General features: G+C 45.2%; 1 protein-coding gene across 1 annotated transcript; it reads right to left on the reverse strand.

The window, feature by feature from the left end:
- Nucleotides 1-692: 692 nt before the first annotated feature.
- PRCC (proline rich mitotic checkpoint control factor) lies at nucleotides 693-24,525 on the reverse strand. Its single transcript, XM_065901800.1, has 7 exons — nucleotides 23,797-24,525; nucleotides 11,750-11,797; nucleotides 9,015-9,581; nucleotides 6,688-6,783; nucleotides 4,911-5,054; nucleotides 2,839-2,904; nucleotides 693-1,135 (listed from the first exon to the last, which is right to left on the reverse strand). The coding sequence occupies exons 1-7, from the start codon at nucleotides 24,265-24,267 to the stop codon at nucleotides 1,049-1,051; spliced, it is 1,479 nt and encodes a 492-aa protein (XP_065757872.1). The 5' UTR covers nucleotides 24,268-24,525; the 3' UTR covers nucleotides 693-1,048.
- Nucleotides 24,526-25,861: the final 1,336 nt, after the last annotated feature.

A 25,861-nucleotide genomic window follows, 5' to 3' on the forward strand; every position in this document is an offset into this window, starting at 1 on the left:
CAGCAGGATGTGCTTGCTGCTTTGTGACCAACATTCAGTATCTTCCATCTCTATCTGAACCATGTCTGAGGAGGAGGAATCATGCCACTATCTTGTGGCTCCTGGGCACCTTGGTGCCCTGCAGCCAACTCAAGTCCACAGACCCTCCACCTCCCTCCTCATCCACCACCCTCCCCCAACCTACCCCATCCTCTCAAGCAAAAAGCTCGGAGTTAGATGGAGGCTCCAAGGATACCTGTCTAGCCCCCAATCTCCATGCAAAGCTTCCAAACCAGTCCAGGCCAATGACAACCAGTAAAAATTTTAGTCATCTTTGGGGACAGGCATTTCACTACTTTTTCATGTCCAACAACTCTTTCACATCCCAGAAACAATCTCCTTGACTTCAAGATAACTGAGATCAGCAATACTTTCCATATTTGGAGTCACAGGCCTCTGTCCCAAACAAAACTGTACATACACTTCCTAGAGTCTTCAGTGGCCATGACCCCAGTTAAGATGGTCAGCACCCAGAAAAAATACAAAGTAATCACAAGATAGCTCACAACAGTTTGGAGGCTGCTTTACCCAAGGTAAAAACTAAGATCTAAGGACAGAACAACAAAAGAGAAGCATCCAAACGAAAAAAAAAAAAAGAGAGAGAGAGAGAGAGACCTCACTTAAAAGTAGGAAAAGGTTCGGGGCACGCAATGTCTGTTGGACTGAATATTTTATTTCAACAGACATCCCTGGTTTTAAAAAAAAAAAAAAGATGGAGGGAGGGGTTCAACATATCATCACACCCAACAGGGAGCCAAACTCCCATCCAAGAACTCAGAGCCCCTTCTGAGGCATCACTTGAGTCTTTGCTAGCTCCAAGACAGAAAGGAGCTGAATTTTCTAACTTTTGTTAAGAAAAATCTATCAAATATGTTCATTCTCGCAGAGGCGAGGGCTGGGTCCTCAGGGAAAGAGATCCTGGGCTTGGATCAGCTGGGGTCCCAGAGATGAAGCTGGGGGCCGAGCCAGCTGGGCTGCAGGAGATCCAGAGGCAGTCAAGTCCAGAGCCCTAGAATCCGTATTTGGCTTGGGTCTGTCGGCGGCTGAGCTTGTTCTCCGACCAGGTGTTCTTCAGTTCCAGCTCCCGCTCCTTAGCCTGTGCAAGGAAGAGGGGGCAGGGGAGAGTCACACCAAGGCTCTAAGAAACAAGCTTCTCTTGCCTCTGTGTGCTTCCCACTTTAAAGTCTTTCTGCCATCAAAACAATTATGAAGAAAAAGTAAACCCCTTGAAGGATTTAATTTTCTTATTCAAGCAGAAGGGGAGGACCCTCAGAAAGCAAAGGAAACCAACTCTTTGGAGAGTTAATAGGGTTCAAGCAGAATTTCAAGAATGCTGGTCCTGGGACTTCTCTGGTGCTCCAGTGGCTAAGACTCCATGTTCTCAATGCAGGAGGCCAGAGTTCGATCCCTGGTCAGGGAACTAGATACCACATGCTGCAACCAAGAAGTTGCATGCCACAACTAAAAAACCTGCATGCACAATCAAGACCTGTTGTAGTCAAATAAATAAATAATTAAAAAAAAAAAAAAAGAATGCTGGTTCTTCATCAGCTAGATTTAAAACTGGGAAATGGACAAATGAGAACTTGAATTTGGCATCTGAAAGGAAAACAATCAGCTGCCTTGGATACCTAACAAGCCATGTGAGAGAAGACAGCATTGAAGACCTAGACAGGTCAAAATAGGACACCTACCAACAATAATTTAGCCTGGAGCCACTGTTTCGCTGTTGTGTTGAATGTAGTATATATGGTACCCTAGAAATTCACACCACTTTAGAGCACAAATTGAAGCTGTGAAAAACTGACTGGAAGGTACAAGAATTAATGCTTCCCCTCCTGACTGTGCCAACTCCTAGCTCTAGACAGCATTCTGGGAATGTACAAATGCCACCCTAGAAAAGGGACTCCTCAAACCCACCTCCACCTGCTCGTTTCCCCTGGGGTGGAGAAGGGTGCTAGGAGTTTGGATTTTAAAAAAGACCCTACTGGGGAACAGCAAGTAAAAAATAATTTAAAAATAAAAATAAAAAAATTTTAAAGACACTACCCTTAAATTCTTTCCCTACAAATAACAAGATAGGGTAAGGGTACAAAGGAGTCCATGAACAAGAAGACGAAAATATGGTAAGAACAATGAATACAAATTTTGGCACTGAAATCACAAACCAGCATATATACTCTCCGGAAATGGCCAGGAAAGAGTCTTATTCCTTCTGTACTCTTGACAGCATTTAGTACACTAGATCTCAAAAAGATATTTAATGACACAATAAATATTTGAAAGCTGTCAGGTCCTATCAAATAAATACCAAGAAATATTCCAATTACAAAAGATATTTTTAGATTATCTGTAAATCTGAATTACTTGCATTGATGTTTCCTGCCACAGAAATGAAGAACACAAAACCAACCTCACCTCCTCATGAGGTATATGTTTTGCTAAAAGTTGCTGAACCAATTTTTCTTTAGTTTTTTTAAATTATCAGATGAACTTGATATTTAAAAGAACCTTATGAGAAACCATTTCACCCCACTCTTACCTCTATGTTTTAAATATCTGAATCTTCATTTACAGTTTATTCCAAGCACCTGTACTGGAGTTTTACATGAAGTGAGCCTGAGGCAGAGTAGGATAATTCTGAAGGACACATCCCCACCTAGTGGCCATATGGAGAACTGGGGAGGGTGCCTGCCGGAAGCAGGGGGCTGACAGAGGCTTCTAGCCAAGACCTCAGCCTTCAAATCCCCAGGTTTAAAGGGATCCTGCCTAGCAGGCCAGGGCCCTCAGGCCTCTCACCTGATGAATCAGGTACGTAATCTGGTGTTTCCGCCGCTGCTGGCCTGTTGGCTGCTCACCTTTCTTCTGTAAGGGAAGAAAACCACCATTAACACATTGAAAGAAAAGTGGAAGCTTCTCACATGCCCCAATGGGACAGGATGGTATTAAGAAAACAACTACACAGCCCAAATCCTAGGGGGAAGAAGTCAGCTTGGAGCAGTTCTTAAGTCTATTTACTTACAAGATAGTTATTTTTATTAAAGTTACTATGCAAAAATCTCAAGCTCAGAATACTTGCCTAAAAGAGTCAGCCAATATCCTCATTAGACTGGAAATACTTTGAGGTCAGGGCTGTCTTCTGTATCTCTGGTAACCCACCACCTCAGCACCAAGCCTGGGGCTCTGCCCACAGTGGACACTTGGCACCAGCTTTACTGCTTGCAGTCAGTCTAAAACAGTTTAAAGGCCAGAGTCCAGGAGACCTCCCTCCCTTCTTACCTCCCGCCACCTCCTCTGCCCTTAAGGACCTCTTCATCTCTGTCCACTTCTCCCCAGTCAGGCCAGATGTCTACCCTATCTCCTGCCTACTGCTTACCAAGCTCTCTCCCATCAATCACCTTCGGCTGAAACCCTACTCCCTCATTCTAGTAAGTATCAACAAGCAGCTTCCCTGGAATTAGATTTTCACAATCACCACGCCTCTCTCCAATTTTCCAGCCTTCACCCGTAACTGCATTGAACCCCTACCCAAACTTTGATGCAAATGATTTACTGTCAAAGTCTATATTGGTCGGGCTTTCATTCTGTGGTTTTCCTATCCTCTGCCAGTGTTCGTCTCAGACTAGAAGCTTCCTCATCAGCCCCACCCAACTCCCAAAACTCCTCTCTGGAGTCTCCTCAGCACTTATGTAATCAATTTGCACCATAATCATTTATACTCAAGTGTCCTTAAAACTCTTTTTCTCAACTACACTCTAAACCTGTCAAGGACAGGAACTGTATCCTTTTCTTCTTTTTTAAAAAATCTAGCTCAATACAATGAGATGGTGGGGAAAAAAACAAAAAACTTAAACCTGGGAAAACAGGACACTCCAATTCCTTGATGCTATTTAATGTCAGCTAACATGACAGTTGAAGATGACAAACGTGAAACACCCAGCTCCATTCCTGTCTGCGTGAGCACTAACAGCAGCAGCTATTACTACGTGATGATGCCTCTCCACCCAGTTAGTAGAGCATGCTCTCCTAAGTGGCTTTTCCAGTAAACAGTGATGGATCTACGCTGATCTAACCACAATCCTTTGCTCTGTCCCGTACAACTGCCAGCGTTCAGTTAAAACAAACGACTGGGGCTCAGATGGCCATCTGTGGCCATAGAACAAAGCAAAGCAAACGGGGGGAGAAGGGAATAAAATGCCCGACCTTGGCCGTGCTGGTGCTGGGCTAGAATCCAGGCTTCCCCACATCTTCCCCCCTGTGGCAGGCTCATAAATGTCCACATTTGCCGTACTCAGCTACTATGTGAAGAGATGTTCATCATACTGACGGAAGAAAACTAGCACAGGGAAGGCAGGAGTGTGGTGTGGGAAATGTGAGGGATAAAGCGTCTGAAAAGGCCACAGCTGAGTACAACAAATGATGGAGAGAAAGGTGAGAGGAGGGGATGCACACTCAGAACCGAGGACCCCAGGACTTCGGAGGCTCTGCTGTGCCCGCACCTCAACGATGTGCTGCACCAGGTCCCAACTTAACGGGATAGAGAGAGGGGTAGGACAGTAGGAAAAGGGTCGAGAGCAGCTACGGATTCTGTCCAGCCAGGAAGAAGCCACACATGTTGAGATCTTCTCAACTGCAGGATACGAAACTGTTTCAGCCATCCAATCTCAGTAACCAGACTACCATCTAGATAGAGTGAAGTGCTGCAAAATTCTGGAAAGTAGGAGCTGTACCTGGGAGGCTTGGTGTACACTCCAGTACCAAGGGGAACATGTTTGCTAAAGGTGTAGGGACAGTAACAATGAGGTGAGGGGTCAGATTTTGCTCTGGGGACTCCCAAGGTGGCCGCCCAGCAGACTTCCTTTCCCACTTACTTTGCTGAATGACTTCACGGTTTTCTCTTCTGTCAGTGACTTGGTCATCCACTGCTGGGCCCCGCTGAGCTGGTCGTCACCTTTGATCTCCACAAAGTTGATCTCCTCCCTCCCTCGGTTCCTTTTGCCCTGCAGCCGCTTAAACTGGAAAAGGGGGGAAAAATTTCAGGAGCCGGGGGTCTGGGTAGGGGATTAGGAGATGTCACCAAGGATCCAGAGTTTATGGAATGACTTTAGGGCTCCCCAATTCCACTGCACCCTTAATTCTCTCTGTGTAGTACGTCCTTTCACCATGCCACCTACCAAGTTGCATTGATGCCAGGTGAAAGGCTACTTCTCAGAAGTTCTCCTGGCCTCAGGGAAAAGAAGGCCAAAATGTATTCCCAAACATGAGTGCAGAGATTCACTGGTATGAATTTTACTCAAATTATGTATAAATTGCATATGCCTAAAAGAACTGCACACTATTTTCAAATTAAGAATTAAAGGTACAAAAACAATTCTTTTTTTTTTTTTCAAAAACAATTCTAGGATTTCTTCTAAAAATTAGTTCTTTTAACATGTCTGTTCTTTCTCATTGGTTCAGTATCACCAAATCAGCAGACCACACACCAGATTAGACATCAGAGGAGAATATAATTCGAGATGGAGAGAGAGGAAGCCTCAAAAAAGAGCCTGGCAAAATTTCCAGGAGACTGCTTCTCTTTCCTCTTCCTCCGAAAGAAAGAAAGAAAAATTATCACACTGTTAAGTCATCAGAAGATGTGCCGAGGAGTGCAGGTGAAGAGGAATTAAATTCAAGAACACTTGGAAATCTGCAGTGAAACCCAGGTTGTGGTCTGAGCATCAGCAAGGCCTCTCTCTACCCATAAGGAGTTGACTTTTGCCACTGGATAAGCTCCCTGCTGCCTCCGAGGCTTAGAACAAAAAGGGCCTAACTACTGAACTTGTCAAGCAGGAGACACAGGAAAGTGGACGAACACAGGATTAACTACAGGCAGAAGTTTGCAAAGGGATAGACACCTTTCTGTGAGAAGGTGAGGAGAAAGTTATTTTTATAAGAATTTGCATCCCCTGTTTCTCCAACCCACTCCTGGTAGGCTGTGGCCTCCCTACAGATCGAATACTTTATCTCCTGAACATGACTGGACGGTCGCAAAACATGAGGTTTTCATCTTCCCTTGCGCCGAGTTGGGGACAGGCTCAGCAGCAGAGAATAATACAGCGATGTGAAACACAAGGTTATTTACTGTGGCTGCTGTTCCCTCCCCATCTCTGTGAGCATGAATGAACCCAACATTTTGGCTAGGCACAGTACCACCCAATGAAAAGACCACTGTGTTCCCTTGCAGCTAAATACAGCCGTATGACAGGTTCTAGTCTGTAAGACAGAAGGAAAAGTATTCTTAGGAACTTTCAGGAAGTCTCCTGAAGGGGGAGGTGACTTTCTTTTTCCAGTCTGCTGCCTGGTGTGCAACAATGATAACAGTGGCCTTAGCTACATTCTTATTCTTATCGAAGGGGGCTGGATCTCGACAACTTTATGAAGCTGCCATACCAGCCTTGGCCTGCCTACCTCTAGCCGCCTTTTATAAAGAAAAAAGTTAACTTCCCTTACATATGCCATTACTACTTGAAGTTTCTCAATTATATGTTGTCAAACCGAATCCCAAATGAATACAGCTTTTTGTTTTTAAAAAAAGAATTTCCTTTAGCTTCAGACTTGAAACTTGGAGTCTAGAGGTCAAAGATGGTCACTTGGGCTTTATGAACTTACTGCTTCGTCATCAATGAAGGACGCATCTGGGGCAATTTCCTGGGGGGGGACCAGAGCCGGATCCTGTGCGGGATAGTAGCCACCACTGTAATAATCCTGTAGTCAAGGAGGGGAGAAAACATACCAGCTGAGGGCAGAGTGGAAAGAAGAGAGAAAACCCTCATCCAAGAGGCAGTGGTGACACCCACACTACAGACCCCTCAAGTGGGCCAGCAAAAGCACAGATCCCAAGGACCTACCCTACAACTCAAGAACCAGAGTGTTTTCTAATCTACACCATCCAGACAGATAGATATTTTTTTAAGGGAAGAGATACAAGAAATAAAGACATTCTCTCCTGCTTCAATTCACAGCCTGCTCCCTTGGCGGCTTCCCCAGCATGACTCCTACTGCAGACCTCTACCGTGCCTCAGCAGGGCTCCTCCTGCTCAGAAGACCCCAGTGTACGCTCCAGTGTGAGCAGAGATGAGGAGGTGTGAGGCATGTTACTCCTGCTCCTTGTCCAATCTAGCAGCCCTGAGCACAGGGGATTCCCTCCCTGAGCAGGCAGGAAGATTGCAGATTTCTGATAAAAATAAACCACCATAAGGGTGGTATGGAATTTACAAAGCTGGGAACAAACCAGGTTTGCATTACCAGATTTTCAGCTCAGAATTGATGATGCCCCTTTAGAGGTAAGCTGGCCAGATGTTGCTGTGGACCCTAGAGGAAGAGGGGTGAAGGCAAGGGCAAGGCCCCTACTGTGGCCAACTCAGGCAGCTGCAGGGCTGAGAAATTATTTCCTCTCTGCCTACACATTTTCCTAATTCTTCCACCTTTGCCCAAAACTCCAAAAAATGCTCCTCCAAGAACATTCATTTTATATATGAAAAATAAGGTTTAATATTAAATAAAAATAATACATAAAAAACCAGAATAATTAAAGCATTAATTTTCATTAAAAGTATTAATAAAAAACATACATTTAAACTGAAGGGCCCCCTAGAGTAATTACAGTGCTTTAATTTGCACTGACTGCCTTCATGGTATCTGTAACTGCATACAAATTTTCAACTGTTATTCATTGGCTGGATATAAACTAGTGGTTTGTTACATTTTTCTCTTTCTTTGCTAAAGAGGTCAAAACACTCATCTTCCTCCTTCCAACAAAACTGAGGGGAGATACACTGTCCCTGGTCAGTCTATAGGACACAGCAAGGCTTAATGGCAGACAGGTTTCAAAGTCTTTGATCAGAAGAGAGTGCCCTCAAAGCCCACCTACCATGGGTTCCTATGCAGGCCTAGATTGTAGGTAAGAGTAACACCGACCACTCAGAGAATCACAGTGGTTGAAGGAGACTTAAGTCTTGCAACCATCACACGCTGGCAGGAAAACTTCCTACAGCTGCCCGGCCACAGCACAAGCCAGCTGCCTCTGATCAACCACCACCGCGGCTGTGAGTCCCCAGACTCCTGCGAGCCCTCTCCATCGAACAAAGTCCTGACCACTGGAAGTCTGTCTTAAACTACTCACAACCTGGCCTCATATATTCTCACCCTCTGAAGCCCTGGAGAACAATTTAAACAGCTCTTCCACATAATATTTGAATAAAAATTCTCATAACCATTTACTGAGCATTTCCTATGTTACCAATATAACTCTTGTAGCAACCCTGAAGTTCTATCATTCTTCATCTTTAGAGTTGAGAAATCTGAGATTCAGAGGGGCAGATAAGTAATTTGCCCGGACTCACATAGTTTGAGATTCGAAATCTAAACCCCACTTCCTGTCTCTGCCCAAACTATGGTCCCCCAGTGTCTTCTCTGTAGAGACTTACTTTAGGCCTTTGACTCCTCATGTCTCAGTCAAGGCCTCTTGCCATTCTCCTACTCCCTTTGCATTCAACTCTCCAGACTCCCTCCTCTCCCTCCCCACCTCCAGAACTCTCCTTGGACTCACTGCTATCTAGTGTCTGTGCCAAAGCTCTTGCATCCTCCTCACCCACACATGCAGAAGCTACCTGGGATCTCTAAGATTAGAGACTGCTCTTCTTCCACTTTCTCCCTATCCCTCTCATCAGCTCCTACAATGACCTTTTGTGTTCAGAATAAAGGGGTCAATTATGTGGTTCAACCTGTCAGGCTTCGAGACTTAGGCAATTTTAGATCAATGTGGTTCAGCAAAAAGTCATAATGTTTTGAGACCCGATAGGTAAGGAAAACCAAGACACCAGAAGACTCATTAATTCAGCCAAAGTGATGCCAGAGAGGCCATATCACAGGCTCAGAGCTCTCCCTGACTGTCAGACTCCAGCACTCCCAGCCTGCCCTCCATGCCACCCACGCACCTGATAGTAAGCACCAGCGGCATTCGCGTCGCCATATGTGGAAAACTGATTGTAGCCGTAGTCCTCCCCAGGCTTAGGCATCCAAGGGGCCCCACTTGAGCCTGCTGCCATCTTGAATTCCAAGGGGGCATTGGCTGCATCGTCCTGGAAGGCCGGCTCTGGTTCTGTGCCTGGAGGCAGCTCTTCTGGGACAGTGGGAACAGGGTAAGGGTATGGCTCAACTCCAGGCGGCTCGGCCTTCTCAGGGAGGGAGAAAAAGTTCTCAGGGGCTACTTCCTCATCGCTGTCGTCCTCCTCCTGCGTGATCTGCTTCGTCACCTGCAGGGCAGCACTCTTGGCGGCAGCCTTGATAGCTGAGGGCGACGGAGTGGTGGTTGTGGTGCCCACAACAGGGCCAAGAGAAGAGGACTTGGTCTTAGAAGCTTGCCTGGAGGGCTTAGTGTCAGAGGAGCCATCCGAGGGTTTCCGGGAGAAGGCGTGGGGCAGGAGCAACCTGTTAGTCTCTTTCACAGTCAGGTTTTTAGGCTGGGGAAGCAAGGCGGACAAACCAGTCCCCTCACTGGATCCCTGGTGAGCCCAAGTGTGGGTAAGAAGGGAAGAAAGGTGACAAGCGAGATGTTATGATACATACTACTGACATTAAGAACAAGCATTACAGTTACATCCTCCAGCCTAAAATCTTACCAGCCCTGTTTCTGTCTGACCTTTGCCCACTAAGGTCATCCACACTGGACTTGACTGCTCCTACCTCAGGCCCTTCTGCTGTCCATTTCTCCCGGTTCCTCTACCACAAAACCTTTCCTGATTTTTTTTTTTTTTTTTGCTAATATGATACACTTAGTAAATACATCATCTTTCTTCTCAAAAAGCCCAGGGCTCTCTCCAGCTGATCAATCTCTCAATATCTTGAAGGTTCCTCTTAAGCATAGCAACTCCCTGTTTCCTTTGGATTGCCACTCAAAGTCAAAAGCAAGTCTCTGTCCTAAAAAGACATTCATACATCCTGCCCAAATTTCCCTCCCCGCCCAAGGAAAGCCCTAGAGATGTGGTATATCCAACTTGTTTATGCCAGAGTCAAGCATGTAACTTATCAACTTGTAAGCTAACTGGCTCAGTCCATCCAGAGTTCTTGTTACTCATAAAAATCTTTTGGATTCTGCTTTCTGTATAACAAGGCCAGCTGGCCTAACTGTAGGGCTGAGGGAGGTATTGGTTTGAAAAAGGAGAACGGAGTTAGTGTCACTTATTGGACACTGTGTCACTGTCCTAGAGTAACCATGTACTTCAGCACTCTCAGTCAAGAAATGCCCAGAATGAGTAAACTAAGGCTTCTGAATCAAGCAGTCCAGGCAGAACTGTTCACCCAGAAAATGGGCTCTTCTCCCTGCTGTCTATGTTCACAGACTTGGGTCATTCCATTGTGGCAGATGCCAAAGGCTAAGGCTCATAAAAACCAGACTGAGATGGAAGATGGAGAACATACATCCTTCAGGCTACCTTCGAAGCGTCTGACTTCTCAGCTACATCTGGGATCATGGCTAAATCCCTCTGCAGTGCTTGGTCCACGCTGCCTTATCAGCTCAGAGGTTCTCCATGCACTCATCTCTTCCTACCACCTGCAAGACTGCTTCTTGCTCCTGGAGTGCATTCTGAGTCAGTGTCCTCCCATCTCTTTAGTTGCCAGTTCACTTCCTCCAGGAAGCCATTCTGACAACAGGCAACAACTGGCTTCATTCAGTCTCAGCAAGTGAGTATCTTTCACGATTCTTCCTCCATAAACCACTACAGACATGGACACAGCATCACTCTCATCATTTATCTAACTTCCATGTGATTGTGTCCTTCTAAGACCTCTCAATATGGGATGTGACACCTTAACAGACTCAGGGAAGGGGCAACCTCAGGATCATATACCTGGATCAGGAGACAACAGCCTTATAAAGGAAGAACCACTTTTGCTCTTCCTGAGACTTATAATTAACATGAGGTCAGAGGACTCACTGAGTGTGAAGCTCAACAGGAAGAAACTCCTGGGAGCCAGAATAAAGGCACTGGGACAAGGGGAATCAGGAAGCAGCAGCGAGAGCATCTCCCAGCACTGTCTGGTTAAGGACTTCTGGTCTTTATGACAAAGCAGTGGCCAAACGCTGCAGGTAAGAGCATGGACTCTACAGTCAGACTGCCTCAGTCCAATCTCAGCTCTGTCCCCACTAGTTGTCTGACCCTGGGCAGGTTCCTTAAGGTCTCATTCTCCTCATACACAATACAGGAATGATAGTAGCACTCTGATTTAGGTACTGTTAAGAGGATAAAATCAGTTAAACACTGGTATAGCACTTAGTACTATTTAAGTTTCTTTTCCAGGTTAAAAATGAGACTGGGGGAAGATGGATAATTTTAAAATTCAGATGTCCCATAACATCATTTTGACCAATCCATTTATTCTACTGTTCCTAAATAATCCTTTTACCTGAAATGTAATAAATCAAATTGAGTTCCAGTTCATCTCCCTACCATGCTTATCCTCTAGGAGAGGCAACGCCCGCACACTAAAGTCAGTGAACAGTGAGGGGAGGGTAGAAAAGCACAAGGTCTGACGTTACCTGGAAAACAAAACTACACTCAAAGAGGCAGTCCTCAATATCAATATTTGCATTTGCTTAAGCTTGATTTGGAAATTTCCTATCTCCCAGGAAGCAATATAGGGAAGAAATGGCTTCTGTCACAAAGCTTACCTGAAGGACAGTTTTCTTCTTTGTGGGTTCATCTTCCTCAGAATCTGACTAAGAGAAAAAGAAATAAAATAAGGTCTTGCTGTTTAAGGACAATAGGGAAAGCACTCACCTTAAATGAAGCAGAAATAAAGGCCTGGACAACAGTGGCTATCATCTTGTCTGGGCCATTCCCCTGTATGAGGTATGTGTCTCCCAGGACCAGCCAAAGAGCTTCAGAGAATGAGGTAGGCATTAACCTCCCCTGGTCACTCATTCTCAAACCCCCAGACCTGTTCCAGAGCCTTTTGCATCAATTTTGTCCTTTAAATTAAGACTACTTCCTCTCATTCAGTCCTTGGTGGAAAGAAAAAACTATACCCATTCTTCTTCCTATAAATCTGTCCACTAGAAGATGAATGGGATTTGGCCCACAATCTCACCCAATCTCAGCTTCACTTCTAAAACCACTTATGCAGACTACATAACCACAGGGCTGGGGAACTCCTATGGGATTAAGTGGTGTGTTAACTACTCTTCTATGAGACATTAAAGGTCAAAGCCATTGGAGAAATCCATTCCTCCCCAAGTATGATCTATTGTATAAGTATGCCAGACAGAGTCGTTCACGTCCAGGAAGAAGGCAAGCAAATGATGACTGTGAGAATTTGGGGCAAGAAGGGAGGTCCTCTGTGTTATCCCTGATTCTTCAGGATTGTTTCTAAAATAAGCTCTCACACTGAAAAATGGCCCAACTTTTAGTTGAACATCAGCTCCTCAGCCATCTTCAACTATCAGAAAGATGCAAGTAAGTGTTAAAGTAAGCTTTAACATTTTATTTTAAAAAATTAATATCCAAACTGAGAACCTTAAAAGTTTTCCATTTGTTGTTAAGACCCTGGTTTGGGGCCCCTGTAAATAAAGGTGATTAGGCAGGAATCTAAGATTTTTTCCATCCCCAAGATTTTAAACAACTCAAATTCTCTGCCTATTTTTCTCAACTGAACCTCATACGTCACAGGTTCCCCATTGGATTCATCTGTTACAAGGACCTCTTGATCATCATTACTCAGAACCTACTGTATGCAAGACACTGTGCCAGGCGCTATCGACACAGCTCCAACTGGTGTCCTACGGCTGGGCTACAGGTACTGCGATGACATTCATCCACTCAGGCAACAGGACAGGACTCGGAGCAGGCAGAGTCCTGGCCCACTGATTGCCAGAAGCACAACCTAGACTACTTCCTCCACTGTGCTTCAAAGATTTTCTTGTATGCAAGACATGGAAAAAGTCCCAGCCCTCAAGAAACTTGAGTCCAGTAAGAAGACAGACAAGTACCCAAATAATTGTAATAAAAGCAGTTAAGAATAAGGGCATCAACTGTGACTCCAAAATCTCCTCAAAGAGCTGGCCGAGCCTCCATTTGTACTTCTTTCACGTAAGCTCCCCACAATATCACTGCTCCTTCAGGTTCCTGGATGACTGCCACCTCTCACTCTCCTGTCAGTCTGCACTCTGCACCTCCTGACCTGAAACTCTGAAGTCTCCCTAAAGAAGCTCACCTCGCTCTTTCTCACTGTGCCCCATGTTATTTATTTGTCTGGGGTGGCATCAGGCTTGCTTTGTAAATGTTGCATTTTTCATGTGCACATAGTTGCCTTACTAGAATTAACAACCAAAAAAGAAGGCCTTTTCATTATAGGGGACTGGAATGCAAAAGTAGTAGTCAACAGATACCTGGAGTAACAGGCAAATTTGACCCTGGAGTACAAAAGCAGGCCAAAGGCTAACAAAGTTTTGCCAAGAGAACGCACTGGTCACAGCAAACACCCTCTTTCAACAACACAAGAGAAGACTCTACACAGGGACGTCACCAGATGGTCAACACTGAAATCAGATTGATTATATTCTTTGCAGACAAAGATGGAGAAGCTCTATACAAACAGCAAAAACAAGACTGGGAGCTAACTGTGGCTCAGATTATGAACTCCTTCCTTAAATTAAAGAAAGTAAGGAAAACCACTGGACCATTCAGGTATGACCTAAATCAAATCCCTTATGATTATACAGAGGAAGTGACAAATAGACTCAAGTTATTAGATCTAATAGACAGAGTGCCGGAAGAACTATGGATGGAGGTTCGTGACATTGTACAAGAGGCAGTGATCAAGACCATTCCCAAGAAAAAGAAAGGCAAAATGGTTGTCTGAGGAGGCTTTAGAAATAGTTGGGAAAAGAAGAGAAGCGAAAGGCAAAGGAGAAAAGGAAAGATATAGACATTTGAATGAAGAGTTCCAAAGAATAGCAAGGAGAGAGAAGAAAGCCTTCTCGGTGATCAATGCAAAGAAATAGAGGAAAGCAATAGAATAGGAATGACTAGAGATCTCTTCAAGAAAATTAGAGACACCAAGGGAAGATTTCATGGAAAGATGGGCATAATAAAGGACAGAAATGGTATGGACCTAACAGAAGCAGAAGATATTAAGAAGAGGTGGCAAGAAAACACAGAAGAACTGTACAAAAAAGACCTTCATGACTCAGATAACTATGATGGTATGATCACTCACCTAGAGCCAGACATCCTGGAATGCGAAGTCAAGTGAGCCTTAGGAAGGATCACTATGAACAAAGCTAGTGGAGGTGATGGAATTCCAGTTGAACTATTTCAAATCCTAAAAGATGATGCTGTTTAAGTGTTGCACTCAATATGCTAGCAAATTTGGATAACTCAGCAGTGGCCACAGGACTGGAAAAGGTCAGTTTTCATTCCAACCTCAAAGAAAGGCAATGCCAAAGAATGTTCAAACTATTGCACAATTGCACTCATTTCATACACTAGCAAAGTAACACTCAAACCAAGTGAGGCTTCAACAGTACGTGAATCGAGAACGTCCAGATGTTCAAGCTAGATTTAGAAAAGGCAGAGGAACCAAAGATCATACTGCCAACATCCGCTGGATCATCAAAAAAGCAAGAGAGTTCCAGAAAAACAACTACTTCTGCTTTACTGACTACACCAAAGCCTTTGACTGTGTGGATCACAATGAACTGTGGAAACTTCTGAAAGAGATGGGAATACCAGACCACCTTACCTGCCTTCTGAGAAATCTGTATGCAGGTCAAGAAGCAAGTTAGAACCGGACATGGAACAACGGACAGGTTGGAAAAGGAGTACAACAAGGTTGTATATTGTCACCCTGCTTGTTTAACTTATATGCAGAGTACATCATGCAAAATGCTGAGCTGGATGAAGCACAAGCGAGAATCAAGACTGCAGGAAGAAATACCAATAACTTCAGATATGCAGATGACACCACCCTTACGGCAGAAAGTGAAGAGGAACTAAAGAGGAAAGTGAAAAAGTTGGCTTAAAACTCAACATTCAAAAACCTAATAAGATCGTGACATCCAGTCCCATCACTTCATGGCAAATAAATGGGGAAACAATGGAAACAGTGAGAGACTTTATTTTCTTGGGCTCCAAAATCCCTGCAGATGGTGACTGCAATCATGAAATTTAAAAAACGCTTGCTCCTTGGAAGAAAAGTTGTGACCAACCTAGACAGCATTTTAGAAAGCAGAGACATTACTTTGCTGACAAAGGTCCATCTAGTCAAAGCTATGGTTTTTCCAGTAGTCATGTATGGATGTGAGAGCTGGACCATAAAGAAAGCTGAGCGCCAAAGAATTGATACTTTTGAACTTTGGTGTTGGAGAAGATTCTTGAGAGAGTTCCTTAGACTGCAAGGAGATCCAACCAGTTCATTCTAAAGGAAATCAGTCCAGAATATTCATTGGAAGAACTGATGCTGAAGATGAAGCTCTAATACTTTGGCCACTTGATGCAAAGAAATGACTCCTTAGAAAAGACCCTAATGCTGGGAAAGAATGAAGGCAGGCGAAGGGGACGACAGAGGATGAGATTGTTGGATGGCATCATTGACTCGATGGACGTGAGTTTGAGCAAGCTCCAAGAGTTGGTGATGGACAGGGAAACCTGGCATGCCGCAGTCCATGGGGTTGCAAAGAGTCGGACACGACTAAGTGACTGAACTGAACTGATTCGTGAAAATGCAAAAAATGTATACCAACTAAAATTTTTAACAGAATTCAAGAATTATTATTCCCTCTGGTCTGCCAAGAGGTCAAACACATGAAAGAAAAGCTTTAAGCCCCAAACACCCAAGCATTTTTTACCTGTTCTCTCTGTTCCAAACTCCACTGCCTCAGGATTCACTGACCGCTTCCCTTTTTTTCCCCCCTCACTCCTCCTCCCTTGTTTCTTGACTATGAAGACTTTCTCCTGTCCAGCAGACCACACAGAACCACCTCACCATGGGGTATACAAGGTGGTCATGAAGTCCCCAGGCATGTTTAAACTTTAACATCTTAGGTAATATGTCCAATGGAAACAATCTGAAAAGAAAATGTTATCAAGTTTAAGACGATTACATTCATAAAGCTGTACAAGCATATTTTTATTTTTCAGATCTGTGACAAACAAAAAGTGGCTACTCTGAAATTGTAGGCAAACTGTCCTATGGCTAATAGAATTGAAGGCCAGATCAGCTGGGGGAAGAAAATTCAATTTTTCCTTAAGTGTCACAGACGGTTTCCATTATACTGTCAACCTCAGTTTAAAGCTTAAAAGCACACACACAAAAAACTGTACAAAGATTTTAGGAACACCTTATTAATTCCGGATTTAGAGGACTGCTACAGCTACTCACAATCATCCTTCTCTCTTTGAACACCTTGTACTAATCTACTGAGGCCCACTATCAATCATCTCATGAAGGGCACAAATATGACTCCCCAAAAGAGAACACTAAGACCCTCAAAAAACGTGCTGAACCCCTAAGCCCTTCTTAAGACTTCATCTTTGAGAGGGGGCAGAAATAAATCTTCACCCCCTGAAGCTGAGAAACAGGGCTCCGAGACATTCAGGAACCTAGCTGGGCCACAGGGGAAGTGCAGGGCCCTTAGCGGGCAGGGAAACAGAATGAGAACCCCTTCTCGCCCCCGGAGTCAACTTTAGCCAACTACAGAGGCTGGGAACATGGGACTCACGGGTTCACTATGGAAAAGAGGCTGAGAGGCCACTCAAAGGATTTACAGGCATGTGTGGGCTTGGATGAAAGCAGGAAAACAAAGAAAGCTCAGCAAGGAATTATCCAAATACCTCACACAAAAAATAAATTTCAGTTCAGAGTACCAAAAAGGAGGAGATGAGTAATCCAAAATCTAAAAGATGTGCCATGTATCTACCAGTCATGGGGTCAGGGGCTGTCTTAGAGCATTTAAAAGGAAAATTAATTCAGCTTCTATCAGGAACCAATTAGAGGCAACACAATCAGCCTAAGCACAGTACTTAATTTAGACACAACGAGAACTTCCCTGATGGTGAAAAGTACATGAGCATACTGGGGTTTTTTTCCCCTTTATCATGGTAAAGCATATATAACATAAAATGTATCATTTTAACCATTTATAAGCATACAACTCAGTAGCATTAAGTACATTCATAATATTGTATAACCATCACCACTATCTATCTCCAGAACTTATCATCCCAGTGACTCTATACCTATTATTAATAATTCCCATTCCCCAGTAACCTCTATACTACTTTCAGTCTCTTCATTTGCCTACCCTAGGTACCTCCTACAAATGGAATCATATAATATGTGTCCTTTTGTGTGGAGCTTATTTTACTGAGCATGTCTGTCTGCAAAGTCCATCCATACTGTAACATGTATCAGAACTGCATTCCTTTTTAAGGTTGAGTAATATTCCATTGTATGTATATACCACTCTTTGTGTATCCACTCACCTGTTGCTGAAAATGTGGGTTATTGCCTTTTGGCTACTGTGAACAGTGCTGCTATGAACACTAGCATACAAGTATCTGTCTGAGTCCCTATTTTCAAATATTTTTACCTAGGACTGAAACTGCTGGATCATTCTAATTAACTTCTTGAGAACTCGCCAAACTGTCCTCCACAGGAGCATATTAAAAGGAGGCTGTTGAGTCCACTCCTAGAGTGCTAAAGACCAGCGAAAGGCGGTCTAAGTGGGTCTGTGTCATCTGACCCAGAGCAGATGATGATGCTGGAGATACCGGAGCACCCAGGGCTGGAAGAAGGCTGGGCCAGAAAAGGCATTCCCAGATTTTCGAGACACAAACTGACTGTCTCTTAAGAAGGAAGTGCTGTATTTCTTTTTGGCCTCCTAAGAGCCTGCGCCTCAGTGGCCACCACTGTCCTCTCTGTTCCAGCTGCCAAGAGTGACAAGACACACACACCCCGAGACTGCTGAGCAAGAACGGAAACAGACATTTTCCATTAAGCCAGGCCCAGTGGGATCTACTAATCTATGAGAGCCTCATTCCCCATGGCAGCCTCCCTCTTATCTTCCCAGGCTCTGGTTCTGACAGACTCCCTTTCCAAAAAGCAATCACTAGTTGCCAGGGCCAGAAGCCAAGAAGGAAATCAGAGCCCAAGCACAGACCCCCCGCCCCCCCCCAACCCCCAGGCTCCAAACTCGAATCACTTACACACTCCTATTATCCCAATTAGCTAGATTCATCAACTGTTTTCCCCTTTGGTCTCAAATATGTTCTTACATTTGCCCGTTCAGTTAAGACATCATTTTCTCTCCCACTTTTGCACTCCTCATAGTATCACTTTCCTAGTTCTGGTTGCTCAAGACTCTACTATCTTTTTGGTAGGAACTATGATAGAAAGGAAACCCACTCCAGTGTTCTTGCCTGGAGGATCCCAGGGACGGGGAGCCTGGTGGGCTGCCGTCTACGGGGTCGCACAGAGTCGGACACGACTGAAGCGACTTAGCAGCAGGATGATAGAAAGAACACAACACACCTGGGAGCAAACATGACTTCTGCTGCTCTCAAACTATGTGACTTTAGCTCTATTCTCTAAATTCCTATGTCCTCACCTGTAAGCTAGGGGTAAGGCTTAACTTACAGAGTCGCCGATGTGCCCAGCAGTGTCAGACACTCCACAGGTGACCCCCAAATGTTGGAGCATTTTTCCTCCCCTTTCTACCTAGGGCTAAATCCTAGCTAAATTCACCGCAGTCAACTCTTAACTACTTGCTTAACAGAAGTGACCAAAATTGGGGAAATTTCAATTTCACAGCTTCAAATCTTTCACTACCTGGGTAAGCAATTTGAAAGGACGTGTAACACTAATCCAAGTAACTCTGAAATTGCTATTTGTGTTCGAACGCACATTACATGACAAAAAACCCTTACAGCAAACTTATTCCTCTAATTTTGCTTTTTCAGTATCCTAATTTTAGAAGTCTTTATCTCCTAAGCCCACAAAATCAGCAATTAACCACTGTTCAGAAAGAGAACAGTAAGAAGGGAAAAGGAATGATGATTCCCCATTTTATGGATCATTCCTAATTTTTGACTCACATAAGTCAAAAGCTGACTGAATTTGATATTGAAACATACCTGGAGAGAGAATATCTCCTGTTCCCTGACTGTGGCTGATCGATGAGCTGACTCAAATCAAAGCAATCATAGTCTCTCTCCCAGAAAACCAGACCGGGACTAAAACTATAGTTCAATCTGGGTCAATCACTAAAAAGAAGGAATGAAAAACCAAGGAGGTGCAGGTGGCTATCTTTCTCTGCAACAAAAGGTAAGAAGTGCAGGAAACTGGTCTGCAGACGAAGAATGAATTAAAGGTGCAAAGAGAAGCTGTGTGGATCCTTGACAGATCTCCAACTCCGGATTCCAGGCCCTTTCTAGGGTACCTCAGTATATTTATGATGCATTTCCACTTATGCTAGCTTGGAGCAGTTTCTGATACTTGTAACCAATTAAATCTAACTAATCCCCAACCTGCTCTGCCTTTGTATTCCCCAAATAAAGAGCACCACTACCCTCCCAGGTGCCTGAGCCAAAAGGTCAGCCTTGACCCCTCTCCTTCACCCACGACATCCAATCAATTCCCTGGTCTTACCACTTCTCCCTCCAAAAAAGACCTGGAACCTCCAGTTCTCTCCATCCCCACCACTCCCTTGTCCAGGCACCATCATCTCTCACACTGCATCTACCAGTCTTGCTCCCTCCAGATCTTTTGGCACCCTGTGATCAGAGGATTCTTGCTCAGACTTAAGCACTTTTCATTACCCTAGAATTACATACAAAGGCCCTGGCATCATACCCAAGGCCCACTATCATCTGGCCTCAATCTCTTTCTCTCTAGCCTCATCTCTCATCACTGCCCCTGCCCACCGTGCGCTGCAGCCATGGAGCCTTACTAAAGCTTCCCACAAAGCGTTTGCATTCTCTCACCTCCGGGCTTGTGTACATTCCGTCCCTTCTGCCTGACGTCCTCCTCTTCATCGCCCCTTTCTCTGGCTACCTTCTGCTCACTTGTCTTATCTCCAAAATGTAGACATCATCTCCTCCTGAAAGCCTCCCCAACTTCTAAAGTTGATTAGTGCCCCAAAGGAGAGCGCCCATGGCAACAGCTCTGCCACGGTCCTCCTGACTTGACCGTGCCTGTCTACCCCCACATAGACCATCAGCTCCTTTTATAATAAGGTCTATCATGTTCACTAACTACTCAGCTCCTGGCACAGAGAATCAGCTCAATAGTGAATGAAGGAATGAACGAGAGTTGAGTTAATTAATCCTACTTCAGCACCAAATTCTAAAGGAAAATTATTTAAGGAAACCTAATTCATTCACTCAGATGTTTACTGAAAGCCCAACAAGCACAAGACACAGAGCTTAGCACCCACAAATATTTCAAAGGTGAGGGTCACCCTGACCTAGTCACCTTAGAACTCTCTTAGGCTACCTTTCCCAGGAATTACATGTTCAGAAAACAAAACACTAACCTGCACAGAACAAAAATGGGAAACTGAACCAGCTAAGGACTAGGATTTGGTTTTATTCTAATTATCCACCTCACAATTTATCTCAGGAATTTAGCAGATTATACTTACAAAGGAGAGAGGGTTAAAAGTCCTCAGAATTTTCTGCCACTTCCACCAGCCTAAATGGAAGATTCTACAGCCTCTACCAGCAACTCTTCTTGATGCTACACCTCTGAGGACCTAAAAATGAGTCTTTCCACTGTCACTGTGGAGGGAAACAAGCTGGCTCAAAGTGCCATCTTCCCCCATATGTCGCAATTAGGCTGAAAGGAAATTTGGGAAGAAAACTGTGAAAACAGAATGCCCCCCAAAATGAACCTATTTTCCTCTGTCTTAGGAACTTTCCTTTGTTCCAGGTTAAATTAAGAGCAAACTTAAGTTCCACTAGAGCAACAAAGGGTTTTTTGGGACCCTAGACTTAGAAATAACAGACTTGGGTAAAAAAGAAGGGGGAAATGATTTGGAAAAAGTTTGGAACAAGGTAGTAAGGGAGATTCTGGAAATACCTTCCATAAAGAATCCATATTCATTTGAATTCATTCACTCAAAATATTGAGACAGTACTCACTATGTGCCGGGCATTGCTTTAACCACTATGAATTCAGCAGTGAAAAAAATAAACAATAAGCCCTGTCTTCATGGAGCTTGTACACTAGCAAAAGAAGAGAGGCAAATAAAATAAATAGTATGTGAGATGGTTAGTATGTCATCTCATACACTAGCAAAGTAATGCTCTCAATTCTCCAAGCCAGGCTTCAACAGTATGTGAACCATGAACTTCCAGACATTCAAGCTGGATTTAGAAAAGGCAGAGGAACTAGAGATCAAATTACAACATCCCCTGGATCATCGAATAAGCAAGAGAGTTCCAGAAGAACATCTACTTCTGCTTTATGGACTACACCAAAGCCTCTGACTGTGTGGATCACAACAAACTGTGGAAACTTCTTCAAGAGATGGGAATACCAGACCATCTGACCTGCCTCTTGAGAAATCTGTATGCAGGTCAGGAAGCAACAGTTAGAACTGGACATGGAACAACAGACTGGTTCCAAATCAGGAAAGGAGTACATCAAGGCTGTATACTGTCGCCCTGCTCATTTAACTTCTATGCAGAGTACATCATGAGAAACACTGGGCTGGATGAAACACAAGCTGGAATCAAGATTGCCAGGAGAAATATCAATAACCTTAGATATGCAGATGACACCATCCTCAAGGCAGAAAGCGAAGAACTAAAGAGCCTCTTGATGAAAGTGAAAGAGATGAGTGAAAAAGTTGGCTTAAAACTCAACATTTAGAAAACTAAGATCATGGCATCCAGGCCCATCACTTCATGGCAAACAGATGGGGAAACAATGAAAACAGTATTTCTTGGGCTCCAAAATCCCTGCAGATGGTAACTGCAGCCATGAAATTAAAAGACGCTTGCTCCTTGGAAGAAAAGTTATGACCAACCCAGACAGCATATTAAAAAGCAGAGGCAAAAAAAAAATAAAAAGCAGACGCATTACTTTGCCAACAAAGGTTTGTTTAGTCAAAGCTATGGTTTTTCCAGTACTCATGTATGGATCTAAGAGTTGGACTATAAAGAAAGCTGAGTGCCGAAGAATTGATGCTTTTGAACTGTGGCATTGAAGAAGACTCTTGACAGTCCCGTGGACTGCAAGGAGGATCCAACCAGTCAATCCCAAAGGTCCTGAATATTCATTGGAAGGACTGATGCAGAAGCTGAAACTCCAATACTTTGGCCACCTGATGCGAAGAACTGACTCATCTGAAAAGACTCTGATGCTGGGAAAGATCGAAGGTGGGAGAAGGGGATGACAGAAGATGAGATGGTTGGATGGCATCATCAACTCTATGGACATGAGTTTGAGTAAGCTCTGGGAGTTGGTGATGGACAGGGAAGCCCGGCGTGCTGCAGACCACAGGGTTGCAAAGAGTTGGACATGACTGAGCAGTTGAACTGAACTAGACGGTGATAAAGTATCTTAGATGGTGGTGCTATGAAAAATAAAAGTGGGGTGGGGCGGAGTGGGTGACAGGAAGTTAAAACTGAAGTAGGTCGGCTAGCAAGTCCTCATTGGGAACTTGTCTTTTAAACCCAGATTTGAAAGAGGTGAGGGAGAGAACATTCAGACATCTGGGGGGAAGAGAACAGAAATAGCCTCCAGGCCGAATTGGAAGTCTGAAGAAAAGCAAGGGCGAAAATAGGCTTCCCTCTGAGGGTTACCAGAGGTGAGCGAGGCATGGACCAACTGAATTTTTAGAAGAGAAACAATGGGAAGAACTCCAGATAATTCTAAAGTATTACCTGCCCCTAGGCTGTCTCTTCTATCTCCCAAGTGTTCACTCCAAAAAAGGCCTTCAATTTTACTGATCCAACATTCAGAAAACGACACAAGCTTGGTTGCCTCTTCTGAATGTAAATGGTGAAACTGAAGCATAGGCCTGAAGTTCAGCTAAATTCTGAATCTTCACTCTGTCCTTCACCAGGTAAGATCTTACACGCTGGACATCTGTTTCTCATCTGTAAAAATTAGAATTGTTATCTCTCACAGTTCCGCGGTAATTCAAGGAAAGGGTCAATGCCTGGCAAACGATCTGTACTCAACAAATACTGAATTTCTTCCCTAACTTGTCTGATAAATAGAATCTAGGATTCCTATCCTTCCCGCTCAGACCCTGATGCTTTTAAGTTCAGAGGCAAAGCAAAAGGTTAGTTCTGAATGTTGGCAAAGGGCTCAGAAATTGTCTCCTGTTACCTCAAGTGCCACATTTTATGCTCTTCTGAGTACTTGGGGGGTTTGGGGCGGGGTAGGGGGGGAGGAACTTGCGGTGAAGATGCAACAGAGGGAATGCAATCAAGTGTCCCTAGGCCTGGCCCTGTCAGTGTCAGGTGATGGTATAAGGCCTTTCCGCGGGCGGGTACAGTTTGGAGAAACACGCAAGGACAAATACTCTTAACTCCCCAAAGCCGACAAACTTCAGCTCGACTAATCGCACAATACCAGGAATCCACTGGTCCGGAATCAACGGATGCATTTACAGGAGAGAGTCTCCGAGCCTCCACAAGTCCCTCCCACAGCTGAGCCCATGCCCAAACCCAATGGACAGTGGGGGTGCCCTCCCCGCATACTCACATCCCCTTTATGCAACTCTGGCGCCGCAATCTTCACCGGCTCCGTCCTCTTCTTTGGCTTCGGAAGCCCCAGGGGGGGCCCGGCACCGCCGATAGGGGGGGGCAGACTGAGGCCAGGGCCTCGGGGCGAGGGCAGCCCCAATCCGAGCCCCTCCCCAACTCCCGCCGCTTCAGCCGGGCTCACGCCTGGAGGTGGGGGGAAGCCTCCCAGGCCGAAGGGCAAGGGGGGAGGAGGCTGGAGCCGGGGGTCGCCGGTGGGTGGGGGCAGCAACAGCGGCGGGGGAAAGGCTGGGGCCAGCATCTGGGGGGGCGGAGGCAGCAAGGCCGGACCCTTGGGTGCGGGAAGAGAAGCGAACAAGCCCCCTAAAGTGGGCCCAGGTGTAGGGGCCGCCGCCTCCTCCTCCTCCTCCGGCTCCGGCTCAGCCTCATCCGGCTCACTTTCTTCGCTGCTGGCGTAAGCAACCAGCGACATGGCGCCGCCCGCCTTTGGGGCGCCCTTGCCGGCAGACGAGGCCTACTTGAGACCGGGGATGTCCGGAGGCCTAGTGTGCCCCCCCCACTCGGCGGGGAGGGGAACCAAAAAGGCCGCCTTCTCCGTACTCTAGGGCTAGCCCCGGCAGAAGCCCATGCCCATAGTTGATTTCCACCGAATAAGGCTTCCCTCTTCACTTAAGCTCCTAGTCCCGGGCAACTACACACAGCTAATGGCCGCCGAGTCACTCCGCCTCCTCCTCGCCGCACCAATACAAGAACTACAACTCCCAGAGAACACTTTGGAAACGGCACCATTCTCCGCCGCAGGGAGAGCGGCGCAAGGCACGGCGGGAGTTGGAGTCAGAGGGAGGATTGAACGGTTCAGAGGAAGGATTGAGGTGTCCGCAGAAAGACAAGCGCTAAATCCGCCTCTGATACTAGGACTCCTGGGATGAGTAGTTTTGGGGTTTTTTTGTCTTTGTTTTTTTTTCGTCCCCTGACAATTCCTAGATAACTACAAGCCCCATCGGTCACCGCGGTGGTCACGGAGACGGATAGGAGAGCATTTCGGTACTTGAAGTTCTCTAGGGCAGCTGCTTGGGCGCTAAGATTTATGGGAAACGTAGTGTTCCTAGAAACTGCAAGTGATGTCGGGAATGAAAGGGCGTCTGGGAATGTGGCGGGTTGGTGGCGGGCGGGGGGGTAGCTTAAAGAGAAAGTAAGTAATCTGTAAGTGAGGCTGATGAAGCCTCCGAGTCCACTGAAACCCCAAGTTAGAATAAAACACCCCAAGAACAAACAGGGCTCGAGAGACCTGTACGAAATTGGGCTGCGAGCCAGAAAGATTCAAAACTAAAGGCCTAATTAAAAACATCTGAGAGCTGAAATAAATGTAACATAGGAGGGTGTAAGTGATCTCGCCTTGACCAAGGTACACATCCAGGAGCACACCTCGCCCTTCCAGCCGGGGTCCTGATCTCACTCGGCGGTGAGACAGAAGGATGGGCAAGGGCTCTGGAAGGCAGAGCCTGGTACTTCAGGTTAATCCGTTCAACTCAGCCTAGTGGGGTGGGAGCCATCTTCACGGATTTGAGGCATCCCTCAAGTTCATCCCTATCTGCCTGTCCCCCCAGCTGTCTATCTGCATATGTCCTTTGTATCTGTCTCTGTGCTTGGTGTTCCTTCTGCCTTTATGTGTGACTTGTTCATTGGTCTCTATGAGTGCCTTTTATATCCACCCATGTTTATCCTTTTCCACCTTACATGTGTCTGCTCGTGGTTCTGCAGCTGTCCTCTGTCCACTGTAATTTCGTGTCCTTTTCTTATATAGTCATCTTTGCCCCTTCCCGCTGACTGTGACTGGGTGCCCTCTGTTTGTCAAGTATGTGTGTGTCCTTTATATTCTAAACCACCTCTGTGTGGGCTCCATCTCCCTATTCCCAGAGCGGAAGGCTCTACTGAGCTCAGCCCTGAGAGACTGCTAAGATTTAGGGAGGAGGCTAAAGAGGAAGATGGAAAGGATGACCAAGGTGGGTGATGATGATGGCAACAACAATGAGGGACAGTGAAAGCCTAAGCATGACTTCTGCATT

The sequence above is a fragment of the Muntiacus reevesi genome, chromosome 1 (genome assembly GCF_963930625.1).
Source record: "Muntiacus reevesi chromosome 1, mMunRee1.1, whole genome shotgun sequence".
Classification (NCBI taxonomy): Eukaryota; Metazoa; Chordata; class Mammalia; order Artiodactyla; family Cervidae; genus Muntiacus; species Muntiacus reevesi.